This window comes from Pteronotus mesoamericanus, unplaced genomic scaffold (genome assembly GCF_021234165.1).
Source record: "Pteronotus mesoamericanus isolate MK-2021 breed Mesoamerican mustached bat unplaced genomic scaffold, CSHL_Meso_final contig_493, whole genome shotgun sequence".
NCBI lineage: Eukaryota > Metazoa > Chordata > Mammalia > Chiroptera > Mormoopidae > Pteronotus > Pteronotus mesoamericanus.
In genome coordinates, this window is record NW_026555183.1 from 402939 (window position 1) to 429646 (window position 26708).

Here is a 26708-nt window from a genome sequence, read left to right on the forward strand (position 1 = left end):
GAGGGGCGGAGATGGAAAGGGATGTGCAACAAGGCCTCAGCTGGCGGAGCTGGGCAGGCAAGGCAGCAGTTGGCAGACTAGGATATCCCACATTCACATGCAGATAAACTGGGAGGAACAACTGGGGAGTGAGACAAACTGTGCAACCTAGGGATCCAGCGCAGGAAACCAAAGCCTCAAAACCTCTGATTATAAAAACCTGTAGGGGTTGCAGCAGTGGGAAAAACTCCCAGTCTCACAGAAGAGTCCACTGGAGGGCCCCCCAGAATCCTAGAGTGTACACAAACCCACCCACTAGGGAATCAGCACTAGAAGGGTCCAATTTGCTTGTGGGAAGCAAGGGAAGTGACTGAAAGCAGGGTGAGAGCTGAGCAAGCAGCCTTGCTCCCTCTCTGACCTCTCCCCCACATACAGCACAAAAACCCAGCGAATTGGGTTGCCCTGCCCTGGCAAATACCTAAGGCTCCACCCCTTACAACATAATGGGTGCACCAATACAAAGAAATATGGCCCAAATGAAAGAATAGATCAAAGCTCCAAAAAGAGAACCAACCAATGAATAGATAGCCAACCTATCAGATGCCCAGTTCAAAATACTGGTAATCAGGATGCTCACAGAAATAATTGAGTATGGTCACAAAATAATGGAAGAAGCAAAGGCTATGCAAAGTGAAATAAAGAAAAATATACAGGGAACCAACAGTGAAGGGAAGAAACCCAGGACTCAAATCAAAGATTTGGAACAGGAGGAAGAAATAAACATTCAGCTGGAACAGAACGAAGAAACAAGAATTCAAAAAAAATGAGGAAAGGCTTAGAAACCTCTGGGACAACTTTAAACGTTCCAACATCCAAATGTTAGGGGTGCCAGAAGGAGAAGAGGAAGAGCAAGAAATTGATAATTTATTTGAAAAAATAATGAAGGAGAACTTCCCCAATCTGGCCAAGGAAATAGACTTCCAAGAGATCCAGGAAGCTCATAGAGTCCCAAAGAAATTGGACCCATGTAGGAACACACCAACACACATCACAATTAAATTACCCAAGATTAAAGATAAGGAAAGGATCTTAAAAGCAGCAAGAAAAAAGGAGAGCGCTACCTACAAAGGAGTTCCCATAAGACTATCAGCTGATTTCTCAAAAGAAACCTCGCAGGCAAGAAGGGGCTGGCAAGGAGTTTTCAAAGTCATGAAAGGCAAGGACCTACATGCAAGATTACTCTATCCAGCAAAGCTATCCTTTAGAACAGAAGGGTAGATAAAGTGCTTCCCAAATAAGGTCAAGTTAAAGGAGTTCATCATCAGCAAGCCCTTATCATATGAAATGTTAAAGGGACTTATCTAAGAAATAGAAGAAGATCAAAACTATGAACAGTAAAATGACAACCAACTCACAACTGTCAAGAACTGAACCTAAAAAAAAAAAACAAAAACAAAAACAAACTAAGCAAACAACTAGAACAGGAACAGAATCACAGAAACAGATCACATGGAGGGTTATCAGCAGGGAGCGGGGAAAATGGGGGAAAAGGTACAAGGAATAAGAAACATAACTGATAGGTACAAAATAGATGGGGGGAGTGGGTGTTAAGAATAGTATAGGAAATGGAGAAGCCAAACATCTTGTCTGTATGATCCATGGACATGAACTAAGGGGGGCGGGGAACTGGTGGGAGGAGGGATGCAGGGCTGAGAGGGATAAAGGGGAGAAAAAATGAGACAATTGTAGTAGCATAATCGATAAAGTATACTTTTTAAAAAAGCAAAAGCACATGAAAAGCCTGGCTTTTCATGCTCAAGGGATGATATGCATATTCCCCACAGGAGGGGACCCTGATTGGAAAGAGCTACCTCTTGGAGACTTGCCAAGTATTTCAACAGCAAGTTATGCAGGCAGCTGGCACCCACCCTACATGGCCAGGAATAAGTAGGCCGCACCTGGACTGTTCAGAGGCAGTCCTGCCTGAACATATCCTGTCAGGCCCTGTGACACTGGGAAGGAGAAATGCCCAACACAGCAGCTAGTGGGTAGGGCCATGCAAGTCCCCATAAACTCTGGCCCCCAGGCCACCCATCCCCTGCTTCATTTTTGCTGGGGACTGAGAAGAGAGAAGTGCTCTGAGCTTAGGCAAGCATCACATCTTGGAGACATGACCACTATCTGTGGCAGAGGCAAGCCAATACTTTGGGAGTCCAAGCAAGGAGACATATTGATGACTACTCAGAGCAAAACATACATTTAACAGCCAGTTGAGAGCTTCACTAATTCCTCTGGTCTCTGAATAATCATGCCACCAGCACATCGCAAAATCGGTACCACCGGGCCCAGGCCCCATCCATGATCATGCCCTAGGACCAGTTTATCTTTCAAGCCCCCTGCTGGTGTTCACCTCAATGTGGGTTTATAGAACTTTAGTGCTGGAAGGACATGGAAAGACCTGAGGTTTGACCCAGATCCAGAAAGGTCTGGGATCTGCTCCCTAGATATACTGCCAAACCTTTTGGTCACCCTCATAGCACAAGACACAGCAGTTTCCTTCCCAGTTAGGGTTCTTGTCTACTGGGTCACTCAGTCCCCTAATCGTGACCTATTCTAGGTTGGAGGGAGAGACGGATGCTACTATGTGACTGGAGAACAGCACTACTTAGACCAAGGTCAGCATGGGCCAGTTAGTTTCTCTTGGTTTCAATTCTGGAATGACCCCAAGGAGCTGCCCCAGACACATGAGGTGGTCATCACAGGGTCCACAAAAAACTGCCGGTTAAAGTGAAGGCCCTGTCAGCAGTACCCTCTCCGTGGGTGAAAGGAGTCGCTTCCTCAAGAGAAAGACAGGAGTACTTAAGGGGTTTGTTTCTGAGAAGCCAAAGCTGTACACTACATGTGGAACATGGCATAGGGCTCCGCAGCAAAGGCCATGGCAAAGGGTCTAGGTCAGGTAGCTGCGCTCAGCCACAGTTCACTCACCAATGAACAGCAGCACAAGGATGACAATGAGGACCACGAAGAAGGTGTTACTATAAGTCACTACCAACTCCACCAGGCGGGACTTGAAAACCTTCTGCCATCTATGAAGAAAACAAAAAACACAGAGGCTGTAGGAAAAGAACACACTTGAATCAGAGCCTTGAGAACAGAAACTCAATTTTGCAGTCTTCTCCAATGGTCGAATATCCTATATAGACTCAGCCTCAGCTGCTTGCATTTTCCCAATTTATGACATTCACCCAACAATGTTTTAAAAAAAGATGCGTGTCCATAAATAGAAATTTCTAGAAAACCAGTTTTAAACATTGGTAGGCTCTGGGGGAGGAAATGGGAAACTCACTTTTCATTGTATTTCTCTATGTAGTATTCAAAATGCTTGTCACGTACACATTTTTTTACATTGTTTTTCCACATGACCAAGCTTGGTTCATCTAGAATTCCACCACCCTGGATTATAAGGAAGCAGACCTAACCTCCCTTCGGTTCCCTCCACAAGTATTTAGGATATAGCTCTATCAGAAAAGAGCCTCTGAAAATGGCTAATGTAAACACAACGCCATCACCAAACCTCAAAAAAATCCATAAGTAGAATAAAGAAATTTTTTCAAAACACACACAAGAAAAGAAAATCAGGAAGAATCCATTATCAGAGCCAGAATCCCAAAGTCCAACTGCTGCATTTCTTAATAGCTGGTCTGTTTGAGTCCAGAGAGACAAGGTTCCAATTCTGCATTTATTTTAGAGGGAGAGAGGAAGGGGGAGAGAGAAAAACACTGATTTGTTGTCCCACTTATTTATGCATTCATGTGCCTGACCAAGGATTGAACCGACAACCTTAGTGTATCAGGATGACGCTCTAATCAATCAAACTACCTGGCCAGAACTGTATACTTTCTGTGGTATCACATCAGGTGTCTGTATTTTTTATTAAAAACAGTTTTTAAAAATATCTGTGGAGACTCAGCCTCATTTGTAATGTTCTAATTTAAGTCAGAATGTCTTCATATGTTATATGCAATTAAAAATTAATCTCCAACTAACTTTTAACAGGTCTTCTATGCACTGAAAGGAAATATGGCTTCACCCTTCATAAGCTGAGTAATGCTCATGAGGCTACTGCGTAATGCCAGTGAGGCTACTTAGTAGGACAGAAGTCACCAAATCAGCAACAACGTGATCCTGTGGTGCAAGTCTTCTGGATCCCACAGCACCATCCTCCGAACGCCAGGGACCCAAGGGAAGGCAGGAGGGCATCATTCCCAGAACCGTAGTAGAGCCAGGCCTTCTCCCGCTTTGGTGCATTCAGAAGACCAGAAGGCAAGATGCACAGGAACGGTGAAGACGGCTGGCAATAGTAAACACAACCCCCGCCATCCCCCACCCCAGACACATTCTACTTATTTCTGTCAGGCCCCAATTCCAGAGTCCACGCATAAGCTGTGGGTCTGGGCAACAGTCACCTTACTTGTCTGCCTACTTGTGCCATAGGCCATACCTTTTGGGTGAAATGAAGGGAATGCAGAGAAGTAGCACAACAAAGACCTCTGCATAAAGGAAGGTGGCAACCGCAGTCCACTGCAGACTCATCCTGTTGCTAGGTTTCCAACAGGGAGATGTGAGCTTGTTTCCTACAGGGCACAAAAGGAACAGGAATCATAAAAACTGGACAGCCATGCTAACCTGGAAACGGGGCTCACTCCGCAGGGAGACTAGAGCATTCATGCACAAAGGCCTGCCCAACTTCCCCCTGCCGGGGCGGAGTTACTTTGCTGCCCTGCAGTACGTACGGTAACACGTCCAGAGCCACCTTTCTGTACAATTCCTTTCCCCGTGGAGTCCAAGAAACTCCTTATGCCTGTTTAGATTGCGAACGCGTTTTTAATAAAAATTATATAGACAAGAGGAAATTCTCAACACCCATCAAGCCCGCTCCCTTCCCAGCTTCGGGGACTCCCAGCCAGACCCGCGGCGGCAGTATCTCAGTAACGCACTTTCTCCAAAAGCCAGGGCGCTTCCCCGACCCTTGACCCACGTCCTAGGAAAGCCAGGAGGCCCTTCCCTGCCAGACCTTCCAAAGGGGCCCAGAGAAAACCAGCAGCTCCCTCTGGGGCTAGAGCGGAGGCTGACAGGCTTTCCAACTGCCGCGCCTGCCTCCGACGGGGCTGGAGGACTCGGAGTAGCTAAAAAAGCCCACAAGAGCGACTCCTACAGGGCGGGAGTCAGGGCCAAGAGCAAATGCAGTCTGGAGTAAGCACCTCAGGGCCCCTCAGAGAAATTTCTAGAAGCTGTCTCCTCAGAAGCCAAAGGATAACCCTCACAGTAGCCCCCGTCGGCCACAGCTCCCACCAGGCATGGGGCACCCCGCACGCAACCCCCAGCGGCCCCCAAGTGTGGCCCCGGCTCTGACCTGGCACGCCCTCCCAAAACCCCACCCCCGGAGACTCCTCCGGAGGGGCCTGGCCACCGCTCCCCGCCAACGCAGCCGGCCCTCACGCCCCCACAGCCCAGCTCCACCCACTGCCGCCCAGACTTCCCTCCACGCAGCCCTGCCCCTACACTCTTGGCTCGGCCCTCGGCCCTGGGCCCCCTTCACACTACCCGCCGCTCCCCGTTGTCGAAAGCTGGGGGGACCTCCGCAGCCCCGCTCACCGAGTTTCCCCACAGACTCGAGCACGCTCCTCCGCTGCCGCCAAACTCTCCCACTCGGGCACTGGCCCCGCCCCTTCCCACGCAGACGGAAGCCGGAAGCGCAAGCAGGACGCTGCCCCACCCCCAACCGAAACGAAACCCTGTAGGCTCCGCCCACGGCCGCTTTCCGCCCCGCCCCCCCCGGCCGAAGCGCCGACGCCTAGGCCTGAGGAAGGAGCGGATCTTTGGGTGCGCAGGGAGGCGGGGCGAGTCCTTGGCGGGAAGACGGAGGGGGGGGCCGCTCCTCTAGCCCGCGAGGTCCTCCTACGTCTCTGTGGTCCAGGGAGGGGGCGGGGTCCGACAGTGGGGCGAGAACGGGGTGGGGCGTGGTACGCCCGGGCTCCGCCTCCCGCCCCTCCTCCGCCTCCTCCCCTTCCACCGACTCGCCCCTGGGGAGGGGTGGGTGGGTGGGGATTCTGGGCGGGTGGCGGAGTCACTGTCGCTTCAGCAAGGCTGTGGAGAGGACGGACGCGCCTGGTGCCCCGGGGAGGGGCGCCACCGGGGTAGGAGGAGGAGGTAGAGAAGAAGAGACGCCCTGTCTGCCCGAGCCCTCTCGAGGTTCTGACCCCAGGGGCTAGGAGACTGATAAGTTCCTCCACCTCCACTGCCTGAAGAGACCGTGACACTGGAGGGACCTGAGCCCACCGCACCAGGGGCCCCAGCACCGCCCCAGTGGCCTAGAGCAACAGTCTCAGGGACCACTGCAAGGTTTCCAGTTGCCTAGACAACGAGCTGGGGTCAGAGCAACAACCATTCCAGCCATCTGCCTCGACTGCTGGCTCAGACACCCGTCCCAGCCCTGTGCATCCAGCCCAAGTGACATGCCGGTGCTCTCCACCCCCCGGCCCTCGCGGGTGACCACGCTGAAGCGCACAGCTGTGGTCCTGGCCCTCACGGCCTATGGAGCCCACAAAATCTACCCCCTGGTGCGGCAGTGCCTGGCTCCGGCCAGAGGCCCTCAAGTGCCTGCAGGAGAGTCCACGCAGGAGGCCTCCGGGGCCACTTCGGCCACAGCGGCCAAGGCCGGTGTGAACCGAGTGTTCTTGCAGCGACTCTTGTGGCTCCTGCGGCTGCTCTTCCCCAGGATCCTGTGCCGGGAGACTGGGCTGCTGGCGCTGCACTCAGCCACCCTGGTGAGCCGGACTTTCCTGTCAGTATATGTGGCCCGCCTGGATGGACGGCTGGCCCGCTGCATCGTGCGCAAGGACCCCCAAGCCTTTGGTTGGCAGCTCCTGCAATGGCTCCTCATCGCCCTCCCAGCCACCTTCATCAACAGTGCCATCCGCTACCTGGAGGGCCAACTGGCCCTCTCTTTCCGAAGCCGTCTAGTGGCCCACGCCTACAGCCTCTATTTCTCCCAGCAGACCTACTACCGAGTCAGCAACATGGATGGGCGGCTTCGCAACCCTGACCAATCCCTGACAGAGGATGTAGTGGCCTTTGCTGCCTCTGTGGCCCACCTCTACTCCAACCTGACCAAGCCACTCCTGGACGTGGCTGTGACCGCCTACACCCTGCTTCGAACGGCCCGCTCCCGTGGGGCTGGCACGGCCTGGCCTTCGGCCATTGCTGGCCTCGTGGTGTTCCTCACAGCTAACGTGCTTCGAGCCTTCTCACCCAAGTTTGGGGAGCTGGTGGCAGAGGAGGCCCGGCGGAAGGGGGAGCTGCGCTACATGCACTCTCGTGTGGTGGCCAACTCAGAGGAGATTGCCTTCTATGGGGGCCATGAGGTGGGGCAGATTGAGGTGTTGAGCGTGAAGGAAAGCATGTGGCCCAGGGGCAGGCAACTGTGAATGGCGGGGAAGGCCCAGGGTCGGCTGGGGTGGGTGCCAGAGGCCAGGGAAGGCCACAGGAGAGGGAGGCTGGGGACGCCCAGGGCCGGGGGCAGCCCAGACTTAGGCACAGAAATGGAGAAGCAGGAAGGCTGGGTGGGGACCGTCCTAGGCTGGCTGCCTGCATGCTCCAGGCCACTTCTGCTTCCTCTCCTCTAAGGCTGTCCTGGCTTTGGAGCTGCTTGGAGCTGGGGATCCTAGCGGTTTCAGATGCTAGAGCTCCTGGCTCACCCCATTCCTGCAGTCAGCTGGAAGGAGGCTCCTGCTGTCTGGGAGCAGCGAGTGGGACGTGGCCTGCTGCCCAGCCCCTCCTGGGCCCCAGGGCCCTTTGAAGGCCGGCGTCCAGCCGAGCTGGCCGGCCAGGCAGGCAGGCAGGCATTATGGGCATGACTCAGCCCAAGCGGAGGTTAATGAGCAGCAGCCAGCGCGGCGGCCACAGCAGTGGCAGCACTCAGCACTCTGGGTCAATGGCTTCTCTGCCTAAGCTTGAGGGCCAGCCGGGCTGCCGGCAAGGCCTCCTCCCTGAGGCTCTGAGCCAGGGAAGCTGGGCCAGGGCCGCCACCTTGTCGGAACGCACTTCCTGCCCGCCCAGCGGCCACCCTGCCCCCCCTCCTTGTGGCTGTCCTTCCGCCTGGGTCCCAGGGCTCAGCTCCCTAGTGGGCCGGGGCAGGGGCGGGGGCAGGGGCGGGGGCCAGGGTAGCCAGGGCCCAGAGCTTGGTGCTGGGGAAGGTTACTCCAGGCCAATGCTCCCTTTATCTCGCCCCAGCCCCTCCCCTTCCTCGTGCCTGGGGTTGCAGCTGCCTCGGGCCCTGTTCCCTTGCTCCCTGCAACTCTGGTTTCAGTTCTGAGTACTTCAGGGAGGGGGAGGGGTGCAATGGCATCCACGTCCTCAAGGCCTCTGTGTGCTCCCTGGATCAGGTGGTCTCTTGCCCCTGGACCTTGCCGCACTGGCAGCGCATTGGACTCCAGGTTAGGAGGAAAGCTCCTGGTCTGCAGCCGCAACCCCCTCTCATCCTCTCTTGCACGCCAGGCTGCAGGGCCTTGGCAGGCAGCCGTGGCCTTGGGTGAGGCGCTTGGCACATTACCCGCAGCTACATTGTCAGCCTCAGCCGGCATTCCTGCCAACTCCCAGCACGAGTCAGGATTGCCAGGGCGCTCAGAGGAGGCGTGCTCACTTCAGGAACAGGAGATTGGGCTTGAGGCAGAAACACAGGATGCAGAGGACCTATATGGTAAAGGCAGAAGAGAGATCACTGGCACTTTGAAGGACCGTCTCTGGGCTAACCTCAGGAGACAGTGTGTTCACCAGGAGGGTTCAGTGAGGGGGGCATGCATGGTGTGCATCCACAGTCTGTCTCTTTAGGCCTCGGCCAAAGGGTTAGAAAGCAGCATGGGATGACAGGCCCCCATGGGTGGTGGGTTGATGTTTCTTATTGTGCAGGCATGTGGCTCACCCTAGTTCCACTGGCAAGTGTCCCGGTGGACCCCGGCCCAGGCTCAGACTAACAGGTTAGGGCAGAAGTGACTGGCTGGCTGGCAGGCAGGCAGACAGCAGAGTATTCTGTCTGTACTGAGATTTCAACGAGGAAGGTTATTTAGACACATACATACACACAACCTCTCGTTGGATTCAGAGCAAGGTAAACCTTTTTTAATAAGTCAAAGCATCATTTATAAAAATCTGGCTCTCCTGATGGCTCTGCCAATGTAGTCCAAATTCCACATCTCTTGCTACCTTCAGGCTGTGTGACCTTGGGCAGGTCACTGTCCCTCTGGGCTTCTGTAGTGTCCTATATACAGTGGAAATGAGCATACTGGTGGGGTGGCACGTGGTGAGAATCAAATGGAGAGTCAGGTGTAAAAGCAATTGGCAAAGGAAATGGTGCCAGGCTGGGCAGCTGTTGTCAGTCAGGGGTTTGGAAGGCAGAGCTAGAATGCACGATCCTGTAATGGGCTGAGAAATCCATGGCCAATGGGCACCTTGCCGTGACCACTTCCTGACACCTCCAGCCCCTCTACCTATCTGGATGCTGCTGCCAGGGGAGAGCCTCTTTCTCTCCCACTCCCTTTCCTGCTCTCTCTTCTCCAAGCCTGTACCCCTTCTGAGATGGCAAGTGGCGACCAACGTAGGAAAGGGGAGGGGGCGGGAGGGGAGGCCCATCCCACTGGAGTCCTCAGCAGGCACTCAGGAGGGGAGAGCATTAGGCTAGTTCAGGGGCATGCCCTCCAGGTATCAGTGGGAGAATGCAGTGGAAGTTTCTCACCCAAAGGATCCCCGGGGAAGGTACAGGAGGCAGGGCCCAAGTAGACTGTTGAACCAAGTTCTTCAAAACAAAGTACTGCCTTGCTTTCTTGTACTGCCCTTTACTGAGTTCACGCTAGCCCCCTAGGAGTTGTCCAAAAAAACAAGGAAGGTGGCTGCCCTCGGCCAATGTTCAGAAGCTGCTCAGGGCAAAGGGCATGGTGAGTTTTCCAACCATAGAGGTAGTGGAAATAGGGGGCTGGAATGGGCCTCAGCAGGTAGGATCATAAGTCCCTTCTTCACCACCGCTATACCTCAGTGCCGTGACTTCAGGCAATCCCATACAGTCCCCCAGCCCGAGTTTGAGACCTTTCCCTGTAAACGTGGCCCAGTCACCACCCCCATCTCTCAACCTTGCCTTGGCCATCAGATGGCACAGCATGCATGTTTGGCGCTTGGGGCCTCTTGCTGTTGCCTCCATGTTCGTTACCATGAGACCTCTCAGGCTCTCTCTGTCACCCCCTCCCCGGCAGGTGGAGCTGGCCCTGCTGCAGCACTCCTACAAGGCCCTGGCTTCACAGATCAACCTCATCTTGCTGGAGCGCCTGTGGTATGTCATGCTGGAGCAATTCCTCATGAAGTACGTGTGGAGTGCCTCAGGCCTGCTCATGGTGGCTGTCCCCATAATCACCGCCACCGGCTACTCAGAGTCAGGTGAGTCAGCACTCCCAGGGGACAGGAGCAGGGCCCTGGATGCTAGGCTCCAGAGGGCCCAGTGCTCAGCTGGCCCATCTGCCCCTTCCACTGGCGAGGCCTTGAGGCCCAGCTGGCTTCCTAGAGGTCACCACAGGTCACTCTCCCTTGCTGCCTTCCACTCTGCTTGAGTCTCCCCTTGACAGCATCTCACGCTCTCGGTAGCATTCAGCTGAGCCCAGGAACTGCAACTCAGGAACAACACATGTCCCCTCACCAGGTGTATGCACCCTCACCCAGCTGTGCCTGTCCTCAGCCCAACTGTGACTCCACGGTGGGAGGATGGGATAGTACCTTGAGCAAGCCCCTTTACCCCTGGGCCTTGGCTCTCTCAGGTCTCAAACAACTCTGGTAGGTTGCAGAGCCTAGAGGCCTCTGCCCTACGGCCTAGGCCTGTTCTGCCTGCTACTTTAGCGATTGGATGGATCATCAGGATTCCCATTTTGTTCTTCTCCTGGCTTGCAACATATTCATTCTATTTGCAGCCTTTTCATGGTCGCCCTTTCAAAGATTAATTTGCGTGTACACCGAGAATAGCCTAGGTCAGCAATTTTCAGCCTGTGCGCCACGGTGCACTGGTGTGCCGCAAGAGGCGCACTGGTGTGCCGCAAGAATTTTAAAAACATGCAATACCGGACTATTTAGTCAGGGCGCTGACCTCTTTTCCCTTAGGTTGTCAGGTAAAAAAAAAAAAAAAATGACAACAGCCAACACAACAATAGCCATCCACTGTGAATGTATCAAAATTACACCTAATTTTTTGTCACGTCAGCTAAAAATATATTTTTGGGTGTGCCACAGAATTTTAGTAATAAGTTTATGTGTGCCATGAGATGAAAAAGGTTGAAATCACTGGTCTTGGTTAATCAATAGCTCCTCCTGGCTCTTACAACACTTCTACACCAGGACCAGCCCCAACTGATGTGTTGATGTAGCCCAGTGTCACATTTGCTTTCCCGTGTTTTTATACGTGGCTATTGCTTTATCAAGCCAATGCATGTTTAAATTCATCTCCATGTTTACCGATTTCTCTGCTCACTAGTCCTTTCCTGCAGCCTAGTTACCTTCCTCCAGATAGACATCTTTCAGTTCTTTCTGCAAGGCTTTTGTCATGGGCACTTCACAATTATTTTGTTGCCTGAAAATGTCTTCATTTTACCCTTTTTCCAGAACTAAAATATAGCCGGATGTGGGAGTCCAGGTGGATGATTATTTGCTCTCAGCCCTCTGACAACATTTAATTGTCTCTGCTGGAAAATGTGTTATCAGCTTAACGCCCCTCAGCAGCCTGGATTGTCTCTCTGGTTGCTTTTAGGTCTTTCTTTCTCTGGTATTCTGCTGTTTCGCTTGGAAGTGTTAACCGGTGGGTTTTGTATTTATTCTGCTTGAGAGTGGTATGGCCTTCAAATATTCAGATTTTTTTAATCGTTCAGAAAAATTCTCAGCTGTTATTTTTTCAAATATTGACTCACTCTTGTTCTTTCACTTGTTCCTTCTGGAACTCCTGCTGGACTTCTCACTCTCTCCTCTGGCTCTTCCACTCTTTTCACTGATTCCCATCCAGCACTATCTGTGCTGGATCCTGGGGGATTTCTTCAGGTCTTCCTGCTCACTCATTCACCAGTTTTCTCTTCACCTGGGTCTAATATGAAATTTTTTAAAAATCTCAGTGACTATTTCTATCAAGTTCTATTTGATTCTCTTTCAAATAGAAATTTCAAATTCTTTTGGCAGGTGTCTGATTTTCTCGTCTTTTGACTGTTCCTTTTATGCTGTGTATCATTAATCATACTTATTCCACAGTCTCTATCCCACTCTTGGGTTATCTGAATTCTTGGGGATCTAAGCCAGCTTGATCTTCCATCTGCCAGGCTTCACCCATGGTGAATTCTTCCCTTGTGGGTTTTGGGACGGGACTTCCTCGGGAACCCTATTGACCTAACAGGAGGGTGCAATTCCCAGTGCATATTGGCTCTTGTTTTGGCCAAGCACTCCTGGTAATTAACCACTTGGAGGCCATTTACATGTTCACTTCTCAGTTCGAGGAGAGGGGTTCCTCAACTTGGAGGTAGCATTCACTTGAGTCCCAGACACATAATTACCAATTCTTAGAGGCGACCTTCTGTTCCTTTCGCCTAGAGCTCTGGCTACACGACCTGTCTCCTCAGTCTCTAGGGATTTCACTGGTGCACCTGGCTGCTGGCTTCTCTGTGGGCTCCTGGGAATTCGCCTTGCTTTCCTACAAGCACAGCTCTGCTTTCAAAGGTGCTCTATTCCATGCAGCTTGGTAGTAAGGGGGTTTTCGGTTATGTAGAGAGAGAGGCTGACTTGTTTTAGAAGTTTCTCTGAGTCTCTCCTATTGGCGCCTCTACTTTGGGGCTTCCATACCCTCAGCTGTCTGTCCATCTCTGGGTGACCCCCAAAAGGGAAGATCTGATTGGACGGGGATAGTTACTTCCCACCAATGGACCTACAAAAAGGGTGGCCCTGATTGAGAGACAGGTGCCAGGCCCAGTCTGCATACCCGGTCTAGCGCATGGGGACAGACCCATGAGGAAACAGACCTATGGATTCTGTGAGGAGGTGCCTGCAGCCACTTCCCTCTGCTCCTGGCACCGGGCACAGCCCGGCCTGTCTAGTGCCTGAGGCCTCTTCCTCCTCCAAAGGCCTAGGACTTTTTGGATCCTCTGCTGTGCCAGGTTTCATGGGTGATTTAAGAAGCCTGAGCTCCTGTCCCCAGCCTCGTAGCTTTCATAGCCAATTACCTGTGAAAATGTGACATTCTCCTATCTCCCTTGCTCACTCCACCTCCTTCTTATGGGCCTCCTTGTTATTTTTTAATGGTTTTTTACTTTTCAGTTACAGTTGATATACAATATTACATTAGTTTTAGGTGTACACCCCAGTGAGTAGATATTATGTAACTTACTAAGTGATCATCCTGGTATGGCCTCCTTGTTATACCTCCAGAACACCGGGCAGGCTTCTAACTCAGGGCCTTTGCACAGGCTGCTCCCACCGCCAGGAATGGTTTTTCCCCTGAAGTCCCGCCCTCTTTCTATCAGACTTTGGTCACAGGCACCCTCTAGATGAGGCCTGCCCCGCCCGTCACCCCACCTCTCTCTCCCCCTTCTCCACCTCTCTGCTCTCCCAAGCACTGAACACCCTATCTATTCCGTGTATCCGTCTGGTTTATAGTCTCCCTGCCTCTTTAAACTGGGAGGTCAATGAGGGCAGGGATTTTTGTCTCTGCTCCAGGTGCTTCAAGGAAGCTGAGAACACTGGGGGCCAGTGGGAAGATGCAGGCATTTATCAACTGGGAAAGATTTAGATGCCTTTGCCACACTTGCCTGCTGGCCCTGCAAAGCCAGAGGGGCCAGGAGAGGGGCAGCCTGGCCGCGAACAGCCGCTGTGTGTCCTGCTCTGGAGCCCTGGTCTTAGCTGCCCAAGGGCAGTTCATGCTGTCTCCAGCAAGGTGCCAGCTGTTGCCAGGATGCCCCAGGCACCGGCAGAACCTTCCACTTTATATGTAGTCAGTCCAGCTCTCAGGACATCCTGGGAAGAGGGCTTGTGTCCCCCTTCCTCTCGCAGGCTGTGTCTCTGGGGACACAGTGGGGAAGCCCAGGGCCTTAGACTGACAGGATTAATGACCCTCTCCCCTACCCAGTTCCCTGGATACCTGGGTCAGGCCCCAGAAGGTGATGCGAAATACACCAGCCCCATCGCATCCCCTTTCTACCCCACATTGCACCCTTGCTGCTCCGGAGGCCACCTCCTTCCCACTGCTTCGGTCTCAGGAGCCCTGGCTCCCCCTGGACAGCCCCAGTGGTCACTGCTCGCTCACCCATACCCGGTACCCTCAGAGTCAGCATTCCCCTTGCTCCTCAACGCCACTTCTAGAACATTCCTTGTGTAAAAGCCCTGCCCCTCTGGGTTTTCCAAGGGTCAAGGAAATCAAGGCCATTGATAAGAGAGGGTTGAAGGGAGCAACCACGGGGTCTAGACTGAAACAGCAAAGCAAGTCAAGACAGGAATGGACTCCAAGGAGAAGTTGGGACACCTGGGCTGGCTGTTCTCATGGAGGCCACCGGGGGAGGTGAGGGGAGAATAGGGGCAGTAGTGCAGGTCTGAGAGGGGATAGTCATGCATAAGAGGCTTATGCATAAGGGTGCAACAGTTCTGGGTGGCAGAGGATGAGGTGCAGGTGCGGCCCCAGAGGGCATGCTGTGAATAGTGCAGGACACGGGGCAAGGGCAGTCTAGGGAGAAGGAGCTGGGTATGCCAAAAGAAAAAAAAAGTCACATGCCTAGTGACTCACTTTCTTATCCACATTATTGAGATGTACGTAACGTGCCATATAGTTCAGCCTCTTAAAGTATTCCGATTTAGTGGTTTTTAATATATTCACAAAGTTATGCAACTATCACCGGCATCTAAGTCCAGAACATTGTCACCATCCCAGAAAGAAAGCCTGGACCCATTAGCAGTCACTCCCCACCCCACCCCCAGCTCCTGGCACCCACTAATCTTTGCGTCACTATGGACTGGCCTCTTACGGACATCATATAAATGGAGTCACACAATATGTGGCCCTTTGTGTCTGGCTTCTTTCACTCAAGAGAATGTTTTCAAGGGTCACCCACGTTGTACGGTGAATCAGAACTTCCTTCCTCTTGGTGGCTGAATAATAGTCCATTGTATATGTGTACCTCTATCTCTTTATCTATTCATTCATTGATGGACATTCTGGGCTGTTTCCACTTTTTGGCTGTTAGGGAAATGGCGCTGTGATCACTTGTGTGCAAATTTCTGCAGGGATGTATGCTTTTGTTTCTCCTGGATATATACCTAGGAGTGGAATTGCTGGGCCATATGGAAACTCTGTTTAACTTTTTGAGAAACTGTCAAACTGTTTTCCACAGCAGCTGCACCATTTTACATCCCCCCCAGCAGTGTCTGAGGAGTCCCGATTTCTTCACTTCCTCACCAACACTTGTTATCTCTTTAATTATAGGTCTCCTAGTGGGTGTGAAGTTGTATCTCATTGTGATTTTGACTTTCATTTCCCTGATGACTCGTGATGTTGAGCATCTTTTCATGAGCTTATTGGTCATTTGTATATCTTTGATAGACGATAGAAATGTCTATTAAGATATTTTGCCCATTGTTTAATTGGGTGGTTTGTCTCTTTGTTGTTGAATTGAAAAAGTTCTTTATGCCCTGGCTGTGTGTCTCAGTTGGCTGGAGTGTCATCCTGTGTACCAAAAAGGCTGCGGGTTTGTTCCCAGTCAGGGAACATGCCTGCATTGTGGATTTGATCCCAGGCCAGGGTGCATACAGGAGGCAACTGATCAATGTTTCTCTCTTACATTGATTTTTCTCTCCCTCTCTCATCCTCCTTTCCTCTCTCTACAAAGTCAATAAACATGTCCTCAGGTGAGGATTGAGGGGAAAAAAGCTGAGAAGTTCTTTACATGTTCTGAATACTAGACCCTTATCAGATATATGATTTACAGATATTTTCTCCCAATCTGTAAGTTGTCTTTTCAGTTTTTTGATGCTTTCCTTTGGTGCCCCAAAGTTTTAAATTTTGGTGAAGATCATTTATCTGTTTTTATTTTGTTGCTTGTGTTTTTGGTGTCATATTTAAGGAGCCATATCTAATCCCAGGTCGTGAAGAGTTACCCCTGCCTTCTCTAAGAGTTTTGTAGTCTTATCCCTCACGTGCAGGTCAGTGCTCCCCTTTGAATTAATTTTTGTGTGTGGTGTGAGGTAGGGGCCATTCCTTTGCATGTGGATACCCGTGTGTCTCAGCTCCAGTTGCTGGAGAGATTCATCTTTCCTCTAGTCAATCAGTTTTAATTTTCCACTGCCCCTGCCCCGCCCCTCCCCTGTGATCCACAGATTCAGAAGCTGTGAAGAAGGCAGCCTTGGAGATGAGGGAGGAAGAGCTGGTAAGTGAACGCACAGAGGCCTTCACCATTGCCCGAAACCTCCTCACAGCTGCCGCAGATGCCATTGAGCGGATCATGTCATCCTACAAGGAGGTACACTGCCTCCCCCCAAATCTACCGCCGCCATACCCTCCATCCCACCCCCAGATGGCAGGAGCTGAGCCAGGGTCGCCCTTCCCACAGGTGACAGAGCTGGCCGGCTACACAGCCCGGGTACATGAGATGTTCCAGGTATTTGAAGATGTCCAACACTGCCGTTTCAAGAGGCCCGGGGAGCCAGAGCCAAAGGACGCTCAGACAGGGTCTGGAGCTGTGGTCAGGTCTGGTGTCCGTGTGGAGGGGCCCCTGCAGATCCGAGGTAAGGGTACCCTCCCTAAGGAGGCCCCCCTGGTACCTCCCAGTGCCACCCAGAAGGCAGGATCTTTGAGCTGTGCCCCCAGGGAGGGCTTCCTGGGCAAGCTGAGGCTCCCACAGCCTTCCTTCCAAGAGTAGTCGCTGCTGACTAACATACTCACTTCCCAGTTCCTTCCAGGTGCCCTGGTGGGAATTTCTCTTTGCAAAAGAAAGATCCCTGAGTGGAGGGAGTCACTTGCCCATAGCGGCAGCAAGAGAAAGTTAAAGGCTACAGTAGGGGCCAGGATGCTGTGGAAGAGGAGCCATAGCGTTTGAGCCGCCACTAAGATGGTGCCAGGAGGGCAGGGTTTCAGCGCGGGAGCGGTCTCCATGCCTCGGATTCCAGAAGCCATATAAATGGCTTTGTCCCTCCCTACCCAGAACACAACACCAGATACTGGGGGGAGGGGTCTGCTTGTAGGATGACCCCCTGTACTCCCAAGGGACCTTGGACCACACACTGGCATGTTGTTGGGAAGGAGGGTAATGTGGAAGCTACCAGAAGGTAAAGGGAGTGCTGCTCCCTCTCTTCCTTCCCTGTGTTCTCTCTGCAGGCCAAGTGGTGGATGTCGAGCAGGGGATTATTTGCGACAACATCCCCATCATCACGCCCACGGGAGAGGTGGTAGTGGCCAGCCTTAACATCAGGGTAGGTTGGACGGGCTGGGCCAGGCTGGGCCGGGCCGGGCCGGGCCGCGCCATGGGGCCTGGGGCCTGACCTTCTGCCTCTGCAAGCCCCAGCCCTTGGCATCCAACCTGACTAGCCTGGGGAGGCTCGTGTTGTCAGCAGCCATTGTCCCAAGATCTACGTGGCATGTGAGCTAAGGTCAAGATGAAAGACCAACGTGTCTCTGCCTGTTAGTTGCGGGGCAGTGGAGACAGAACTGATAACAGAGACCCAGGATTACCAGGACTGGCCAAGAGTCATCTGAGGATTCCTGGCCCTATCGTGCCGGCCCCGCCCCTCCCCACCCCAGTCCCATAGAAACCCAGAGCTTGGGGACTCCCGTTCAGCTCCAGTCGTGGTGGAAGAGATTGCCCTTCACCGACCCGGGCTTGGGGTCCCACCCATCTGCTTCAACAAGACCCCAGTGCAGGTGTGCAGTCTGGGCCCCCGTGAGGGCCCTCAGCCACTACATAGGCCATCTGTGGGAAGGAAGCCCTGGTGGCTGATATCCACCAGTCACCTGTGTCCCCAACCAGTGCTTTGGTTGGAGAGTGATGGAATGAAGAGGCGACCTGCGGTGGGGGGCAGGGAAAGAAGTGAGGGAGAGTCTTGTTCACTCATTCATTTACTTATTCAACCAGTATTTTCTTAGCCCCAGTCTGGGCACGGGAACCCAGAGGTAAATCAGAGAGGCCCTTGCCCTCTGGGAGGCCCCACTCTGGGGCCCCTGAAGTGTTACCAAGGCCTCCAGTTAGACAGCTACCCAGGGCCCAGCAGGGGCCATGGGAAGGGTGTTCACCATCTCTGGAGGGAACAGAGGTCAGATGACGCTTCATCCAGGAGCTTCCAGGTGGGAGGGTAGCGTGGTGAGGAAGGCCTCTTGCAGAGGCCGGGCAGAGGAAAGGCAGTGGAGCGGTGGGAGCAAGGAGCCAAGTCAGCAGGAGCCATGGTCGGGCAGGGAGTAAGTGGAAGAGGTGAGTAGAGGGGCAGTGTCTGGGGCTCCTTTCCTTGATCTGCTTAGATGGGCCTTAAGGGCCAGTTGGAGGCCGGGAACATGTCATTACCTCAAGCTGCACGGGACGGTGATATGGTCCCCATTGTCCCCAGCAGTGGTCACTCTTGGGATGTAGGGGAAGCCACCCATGGCCGATTTATCCAAGGTGAATGATTTCCAGGCAGGCCCGGAAACCCCAGTGAGCAGGGGCTCAGCGGGGTGGGAAGCAAGGCCAGGCAAGGAGGGCGTGCTAGGGTGGAAGGGCAGGGGTGGGGGGCTGAGCAAGAGTTCTGGCCTGGCAGAGCTGCTAGTGGAGCTAGGCTCTGGAACTGGGAGATGCTGGGAGAGCGGAGCAGTTCCCGGCCATGATAGGCCAGATGGTAGGATGAGAAGAACAGCGAGAGAGATGCAGGGAAGGAGACGAGGCAGGCAGCCGCGGCGCCAGCGAAGGGCTGAGGCAGCTCTCCCAGGGCCTGTCCCCAGAGGAGCCCTCACACATCTGGATGGAGGGAGGCCCGGGCCCCACCGAACGGAGTTTGTAGTCTAACAAAGGACCACAGGGTGAAGGTCTCAAACAATGGAAACCGAGTGTCTCCCAGTGTTGGACGCCAGGAGTCCAGCCCAGGGTGTCTCCTGAGAGCAGTGAGGGAGAATCCGTTCCAGGCCATCCAGCTTCTGGTGGTTGCTGGCCATCACCGGTGCTCCTTGGCTTCACTTCAACGCCAGCCTCTGTCTTCACATGGTGTTCTCCCTGTGTTCATGGCTCTGTATCCAAATGTCCCCTTTTTATAAATAAGGACATCAGTCACTTTGGATTAGGGGCCATCACACTCCAGGATGACCTCATCTAAATTGAACTAATTACATCTGCAAAGGCTATTTCCAAATAAGGCCACATGCTGAGGGCCAAGCGGTTAGGACTCCCAACACATGAATTTGGGGGGCTCCAACAGTTCAACCCCTAATGCTGACTGAGGCAAGCCAGGAAAGGCCTCATGTGGGCGTCATTCGCAGATCTTCCAAGGACTTCAGAAGCTGGTAGGTGGCCCGAGGACAGCAGTCTCCCTGCCCTCTGACCCCCTCCTTCCCATACACATCCCTCCCCGCAGCTCAACTGGCCTTTTTCCACCAGCCAGTGGATATCATATGATCGGCCAGTTGAGGAGCCTGAGGCCCTTGACGCTGAGCCTAGGGATCACAGTGGCATCTCCGTGGCACCCTAGCATCCGTGGGGGCAGTGAGAGGGCTTTGGGGGGGCAGCTGGAGTTTGCTGTTCACCTAGAACTCTAAAGAAAGCACCTTTCCCAGGGCAGTTCCTAGAGGGAACGCAGTTCTGTTGGGGAGACCGAAAAGCTTGGATTGTCAGTGAACTGGGACGGAGGGTGACGCTGACCACGTGGCTGCGGCAGAATAGACCCTCCTCCTGCTGGCCCCGTACTCTGTGGTGTGTGCTGGGGCCTTAAGGGACAGGCTGGGGACTGAAACAGGCATTCGATTAGGGCTCTGGGTGCTGGATCTCATTGCTCAGACCCTTCCATCCCTTCCGAAGAGGCCAGGAGAGCCTACCCACCAGCCCCAGCGTGCACCCGGGTGTAGGTAGCTGTCAGGAAGGCCACAGGTAAGAGGAAGGGGGCCCTCGCCCCCCTGGTTACCACATGGCACTGCCTCCGCAGGTGGAAGATGGCATGCACCTGCTTATCACAGGCCCCAACGGATGTGGCAAGAGTTCCCTGTTCCGGATCCTTGGTGGGCTCTGGCCCACGTATGGCGGTGTGCTGTACAAGCCCCCACCCCAGCGCATGTTCTACATCCCTCAGAGGTGAGTGAGACGTGAGACGTGAGACAGAAGGAGCCTGGGCCCCCAGCTCTGCCCCTGCCCCTTCCAACCTGTGGAGCCTGACACCTAGGACATGGCAGAACTTGGGGCCTCAGGAGAGGACAGTAGGATGCTGCCCCCAGAATCAGAGGGTCTATGGAAACTCCACCTGCCCCCGCCCTGTCCCCCCTCACCTGGTGACTTTATAGCTGTTTGGTTATGCATGCGTGAGCGTGCACACTGGGGCTGGGGCATGTGTCTGTGTGTATAGGGTGTGTGAGTGCACGTGCAAGTGAGCATGTGCCTGTGTGCTGTGTCCATGCCCATGCGCGCGTGCCTATGTGTGCAGGGTGAGTGTGTGGTATACACATGTGAGCGTGTGGGTCTGGTGTGCATAGGCAGGTGTGAGCACTGCCTGGAGCACTTGGTAGCAGGAGTCTGTGGGCTTCGAGTTAGCCCTACCTCCGGCAGCCAGGACTCATGGCACAGGGCGCCAGCAGGGCCAGCCCTTCCCTTGACAGACATGCCGCTTTCCCACAGGCCCTACATGTCCGTCGGCTCCTTGCGCGACCAGGTGATCTACCCTGACTCAGTGGAGGACATGCGAAGGAAAGGCTATTCAGAGCAGCACCTAGAAGCCATTCTGGACATCGTGCACCTGAACCACATCCTGCAGCGGGAAGGAGGTAGGGGGTGGGACTTCTCACCTCTCAGCACCAACGAGTGAGCTATCCAACCAGCAACCTGCTACCACCCCAGCCCCTGCCTCCTTCTTGGCCCCCAACATCCAGGAGGCTGACGTGCTAGGTGCCCCAAGAGCCCCCGCCTAACAGGACTGACAGGAAGCAGGTGGCTCGGGCAGCCAGACTGTGCTAGGGAAGGGAAGCCAGGTTCGCAGGCCAGGGGCACAATCAGGTGAGATGCTCACAGCAGGCTCTGGGGCGGGGGCTCCCCCACCTCGCCGCTGGTGCGGGGGGGAGAGGGGAGGGAGGGCCCTGACAGGGAAGGAAGCCCTTGGAAGGCTTTAGGCAAGGAAGTTACAGGTCATTTTTGCATTTCAGCAAGAGGACGGACCTCAGGCGGGCATGGCAGGGCAGCCAGGGAGGAGCGAGCGCAGGCTGTCAGTGCTCCTGGCCTGGAGGGTGGGAGGCAGGAGCAAAGGTGAAAGGCACACCCCGCTTCTGCCTTGAGTCTGGGAGGTGCCATCTCCTGGAAAGGAGAGGAGAGAGGAACAGGCTGGTGGCAAGCGAAGGCATTGGCCAGAGGCTCACCCAGTTTGTCTGCAAATGCCTGTTGGGCCTGGAGGTGACAAGGAGAGGGCAGACCCCAGGGCGGGGCGGAGCTGATTTTCTTAGTGAAATCTGCGTGGCAGGGTTCTGCTTCCTGCCTCTGCCACTTAGGGGCATCTTGACTTTGAGCAAGACCTCACCTCTTGAGCCTCTCTCCTCCTGTGGAAGGGGACAGGTGCCAGTTCCTCCCTCAGCACCAGCATTAAATGAAATCACTCCTGTGGACCCTTCCCAGGTGTTGTGGCCTGCACCACAAGAGGGCTGCAGGTGGCGGGGTCCTAGTTGCCACAGTGACAGTCACGCAGCTTCATCCCCAGCTTCCTCCTAGCCTGGCCAGACCTCTTTCGCTCCCGCCACCCTCCACCTGGAAGTGTACCCTTCCTGTCCTCCAGGCACCCCTGAGTGCCTGAGGCCCCTGAGGCCAACCATCACAACCTATTAGCATTGAGTTCACTTGTGAATAAAAGGACCCCCCACACACAGTGGCTCAAATCACTCACAAATTTATCTTACTGTGACATAGAAGTCCCAAGGAAAGCAAGCCACAGGGAAGGTGGGCCCTGCTCTGTGTGACCCCTGTTACCAAAGTCACCTCATGGTCCAAGATGGCTGTTCCGACCATCACATCCTATCCCAGGCCATAGGATGGAGGAAGTGAAGGGAAGGAGCAAAGGGTATGCCAGCTTTCTTGTAAAGAAAGTTCCAGAAGCTGCCACGTGTGGAACACTTAAACCCCACTGGCCAGAATTCAGTCACATAGCCATATACCTCAAGACAAGCCTGAGAGTATATAGTCTTTTTTGAGGGCACCATGCACCTTACCGAAACTTCTAGTCCTATGGGAAAGCAGAGTGGCAGGAGGGAAGGAGCCATTTCTGGTGAATCATCCACACACCTGCTCATTCACGCAGCTGCCTGAGCCTTGCCAAGGGTCTGGCACAAAGCAGTGATACAAAGGCCTCGTGACTATGGGTGAGAAACCTTCTGGAGAGACCATGCCAGCCTTCCTGGGCCCAGTTTTCATTGGCACCCTGTTAGGTCCTGTATAAGTTTGCTGTGGCTGCTGTAACAACATCCCACAGACTGAGCAGCTTGAGCAACAGAAATGGATTAACCTCCAACTCTGAGAGCCGAAGTCCGAGATCAACATGTAGGCAGAGTTGGCTCCTTCTGAGGGCTATGAGGGGAAATCTGTTCCAGGCCTCGCTCCTTGTGTCTTCTTCTCCCTGTGTCTCCTCACATCATCTTTCCTCTACGTATATCTTTGTGTCCAAATTTCCGCTTTTTATAAGGACACCCATTATATCAGATCAGGGCCCACCCTAGTGACCTCACTGTAACTTGATCATCTCCGTGAAGACCGTTTCTCCAAATACAGTCACCTGCAGTCCTGGAGGTTAGGACTCCCAGGTATCTTCTTCCGGAGGGAATACAATTCTGGTCTCAACTTCTTTTTGACTATTAAACTCTCCCCTACAGACAGACAAATACCCAGAGCACACATAGCCAGCAGTGGACCTTCTCCAGAGTCTGAAGTGCTGCCATCTCCCACTGTCATCTGTTCCCCAGCCGCCACCCACCATGCCCATCATGCCCAGTGCTCCCGGGCCCTTGAATTGAAGAGAATCCTCTCGTCCCTTGCCTAGGTTGGGAGGCCGTGTGTGACTGGAAGGATGTTTTGTCAGGGGGCGAGAAGCAGAGAATCGGCATGGCCCGCATGTTCTACCACAAGTGAGTGGGCTGTCCAGGGTGCCATGGCTCCCTTGGGCACTGGTTCCTCTCCAAGCCAGTGGCAGAGACAACACGGCAGCTCGGCATGCGTGCTCCCTGGGGCCTCCTTCGGGGGGAGGCTCTACCATTAAACGGCCCCATCTGGGCCCCGGCAGGGATTAGGCCGCATGGGGCTGGGCGGCGGGGGGGGCGGGCATTAGGGCCAGACCAGGTCGGCAGCAATGGAGAGTCCACAGCCTCGTCCACTTGGTCCCCACTCTCAAGGCCCAAGTATGCCCTCCTGGATGAATGTACCAGCGCCGTAAGCATCGACGTGGAAGGCAAGATCTTCCAGGCAGCCAAGGATGCAGGCATCGCTCTGCTTTCCATCACCCACCGACCCTCCCTGTGGTAGGTGTCCTCCCTTCCTGCCTGGAATCTAGGGGAAGGAGCGCCCTTGCCGCACTCTCCACCCTCGTGGCTTTGCGGCTGGGGAGGAGAGGGCCCTGCCATCGCAGGGGTGGAGCACCCAGGGCGGCCCCGCGTGCATCTCCTGATGAACAGCCTCTGCATCTCTGTCCCTGTCCCTCTCCTGGCCCAGGAAGTACCACACGCACTTGCTACAGTTCGATGGGGAGGGCGGCTGGAAGTTCGAGAAGCTGGACTCAGCCACCCGCCTGAGCTTAACTGAGGAGAAGCAGAGGCTTGAGCAGCAACTGGCGGGCATTCCCAAGATGCAGCGGCGTCTCCAGGAGCTCTGCCAGATCCTGGGCCAAGGCCCCAAGGTCCTGCAGGGTGCTGCCACCTGACAGAGCGCTGTGGCTCTGGGCCCACAGCCCTTGCCCCTCCCCGAGCCCTCGGATCATATGAAGGAAACAACAGTGCCTGCCTACCCACTCAGCCCCAGCCTCCACCCAGCCCCACCACAGGCCCACCCTGCATGACCTCCCCTCCTCCCAGGCCTCCTCCCGACAGGACTGCCCTCCCGACAGGACTGCCAGTGGAAGGGTGTGCCCGATCCTTGTGCCCCGGCCCTCGAGCAAGTAGACATGGAAGGTCCCACCCTGCTGTCCACCCCAACGCCGCCCCCTTCCCTGCCCCACTGTAACCGTGACCTGGGCAGGGGAGCTGGGTCCTTTCTTTTCTTTGGGGAGGGTAAGAGGGATAGGAGGTAAGCCCCAGCTCACACTACCAGACAGTTTGTACTGAGCCCTGGCATTTGAGGGGTATTGCCCTCCTGAGACTGAAGTCCCCCTTATTTCCCTCTCCTGAGCCCCTCAGAGACCTCATGGTCTATCCCTCTATTGCCACCACCCAGGTGGCCGCCAAGGCTCCCGCCCCCCACTGGATGCCATTCTTACCATAGAAATGACCAGACAGGACCCACGGCCGGACTGGGCCCCTGTCCGCTCCCCTTCTCCCCTCCAGTTGTCCCGAAAAACTCTCGGGATGAAGAATTGCACAGCATTTCTTAGTAAGTGAAAATAAGAATGTAGTCCCTTTCCCTCTCGGTCCCTACAAGCTAATTTATTGGATCCCTGTTTGTAGCCTTCTCGATTGCCAACGTGAGGACCCTGCTAGCAGGGGAGGCAGCCCAGGCTGCAGTCCTTCCACAGGTGGCCCAGCCTCTGAGCCAGCCCCAGCCAGCCCGTCACCCCACCAGCCTACACTGCCAGCTGCCGCCAGGGGCACCCAGGCCAGCCAGAGGGGTAGATGCACGCTGTGCTGCCAGGAGTACGGGCACCAGTGTTCCCAGCTCAGTGCCAAAGAGGGGTCAGCCAGGGAAGCTGTCTCTGCAAAGCTAGCTCCTGCCCGAGAGGGAGACCCCACTGCCGCCGTGTGCCTTTCGGGGGAGGGAAGGCTCAGCCCTCGGGCTGGGGAGCCTCCCTCAGTCCCTCAGTAAAAACCTCCCATGGAAAGTGTGTTCTTGCCTCCTGGCCTCTTTGTCTGGAGGGGCTTCGGGGAGAGACAGGGATGGGAAACACAGTGCCTGGCAGGGGAGGAATCATCCCAGCTCCCACCCTCCACCTGAAGGCACAGATCAGCACAGTCTGTGGCTGACCTGATGAGACGGTGTATTCAGCAATAGCATCTCACAAAAATATTGGCTGAGCCCAAATAGGATTCTGGACCAAGCCTGGCCGCGGTGCTGGGGTAGGGAGGAGAGGACCAATGCTGGGTCTGTGTATAAGGAGCTTCCGGAGAGACAGTGTGGGAAACCAGGGAACCAGGAAGCGGGCTGACTGGGGGAACATGGGGGAGGAAAGGTCCTGGCCCGGCCTGGCAAGGGCAGTGGGGAAGAGTTGTTTCTAGATCTTCTAGGAGGAGGAAACACTTGTACAAAGGGCCAGGAGTAAATCGGAAGCAAGACACGGGTTCTTGATGCAGAGTGCAGGGGAAGGCAGGGACAAGGCCTACCCTAAGGAGCCTGAACTTACTCCAGAGACAACAAGAAGCTACTAAAGAGTTTTCAGCAGGATGAAAGAACTTTAAGCACATGGAGTTATGCTTAAAGCGGGCTGTGTGGAGAGTTGTTTGGAAGGAGGCACACCATTAGAAAAAGAATGAAGTTCTGACCCGTGTTACAACATGGGTGAACTGAAAAAACATGATTCTGACCGAGGAGAAGGAGCCAGTTACAAAAGACACATATCGTATGAATCCATTCCTGTGAAATGTCCAGAATAAGCAAACACGCAGAGACAGAAAGGGGATCAGTGAGTGCCAGGGGCCAGGAAGGTTGAGCAATGCAGAATGACTGCTAATGGGTACAAGATAGCCTTTTGGGAGAATGAAAATGTTCTGAACAATAGAGGTGATGGTTGCACTAAATGCCACTTAATTGTGTGCTTTAAAAGGGTTAAATTTGTGTTATGTGAGTTTCACCTCAAGAAATAGGTGATCAATGATTGATTGCTTGATGATAGAGGACAGATTGATAAGTAATAGAGCGGAGAGAGAGAGGGGCATAGATGAGCGAACACGCCACCTTAAACAGCCCAGACAAGCTGCGCTGAAGCCTGAAATCTCTGACAGATTAGAGAGATTAGAAGAAAGGCAATAGGCCTGGGGGTGGGGTCAGACGAGGGGCGGGGGGTGGGGGATAAAGTCAAGATGACCCTTGGGTTCTGGCTTGGGTGGCCTGGTAGAGAGGGATGGCACCCTTCACTGAGAAGGGGGGTCAGGTTGGGGAGAAGCCGTCACCCAGTTAGCATTTGCCGGGCCTGGGCCTGCAGCGCCCTGGGAAATGATGAGTAGGCAGTGGCCAGGGAAGTTTGCAGCTTGGATGAACTCCAGCCTGGAGATCCTCCGAGGGGGCATCGGGCTAGCAGAGAGGTAGGTGGTGGTTGAAGATCTGCACAGACAGCCTGGGAGAAGGAGGCTT

At 54.2% G+C, this 26708-nt stretch overlaps 2 protein-coding genes across 6 annotated transcripts in view; one reads left to right on the forward strand and one right to left on the reverse strand.

Moving 5' to 3' along the window:
- Positions 1–5715, reverse strand: part of BCAP31 (B cell receptor associated protein 31) — a 30071-nt gene extending 24356 nt beyond the window's left edge. Inside the window, exons 1-4 of one of the 5 annotated variants that reach the window (XM_054578141.1) lie at positions 5635–5715; positions 4773–4840; positions 4481–4613; positions 2965–3065 (exon numbers count right to left, since the gene is read on the reverse strand). In XM_054578141.1, coding sequence (XP_054434116.1) covers positions 2965–3065; positions 4481–4572 — 193 coding nt within the window. In that variant the 5' untranslated portion in view covers positions 4573–4613; positions 4773–4840; positions 5635–5715. Of the gene's footprint in view, positions 1–2964; positions 3066–4480; positions 4614–4772; positions 4841–4976; positions 4999–5053; positions 5130–5634 lie in introns of those variants that run through there. The other 4 variants (XM_054578143.1, XM_054578142.1, XM_054578144.1 and 1 more) reach the window with 4 other exon arrangements.
- A 386-nt stretch (positions 5716–6101) lies between these two features.
- On the forward strand, positions 6102–25235 carry ABCD1 (ATP binding cassette subfamily D member 1). The gene is made up of 10 exons (XM_054578146.1): positions 6102–7403; positions 10281–10461; positions 16405–16547; positions 16638–16812; positions 17402–17496; positions 20182–20327; positions 20865–21010; positions 23260–23344; positions 23609–23734; positions 23925–25235. The coding sequence occupies exons 1-10, from the start codon at positions 6495–6497 to the stop codon at positions 24130–24132; spliced, it is 2214 nt and encodes a 737-aa protein (XP_054434121.1). The 5' UTR covers positions 6102–6494; the 3' UTR covers positions 24133–25235.
- The last annotated feature ends 1473 nt before the right edge of the window (positions 25236–26708 follow it).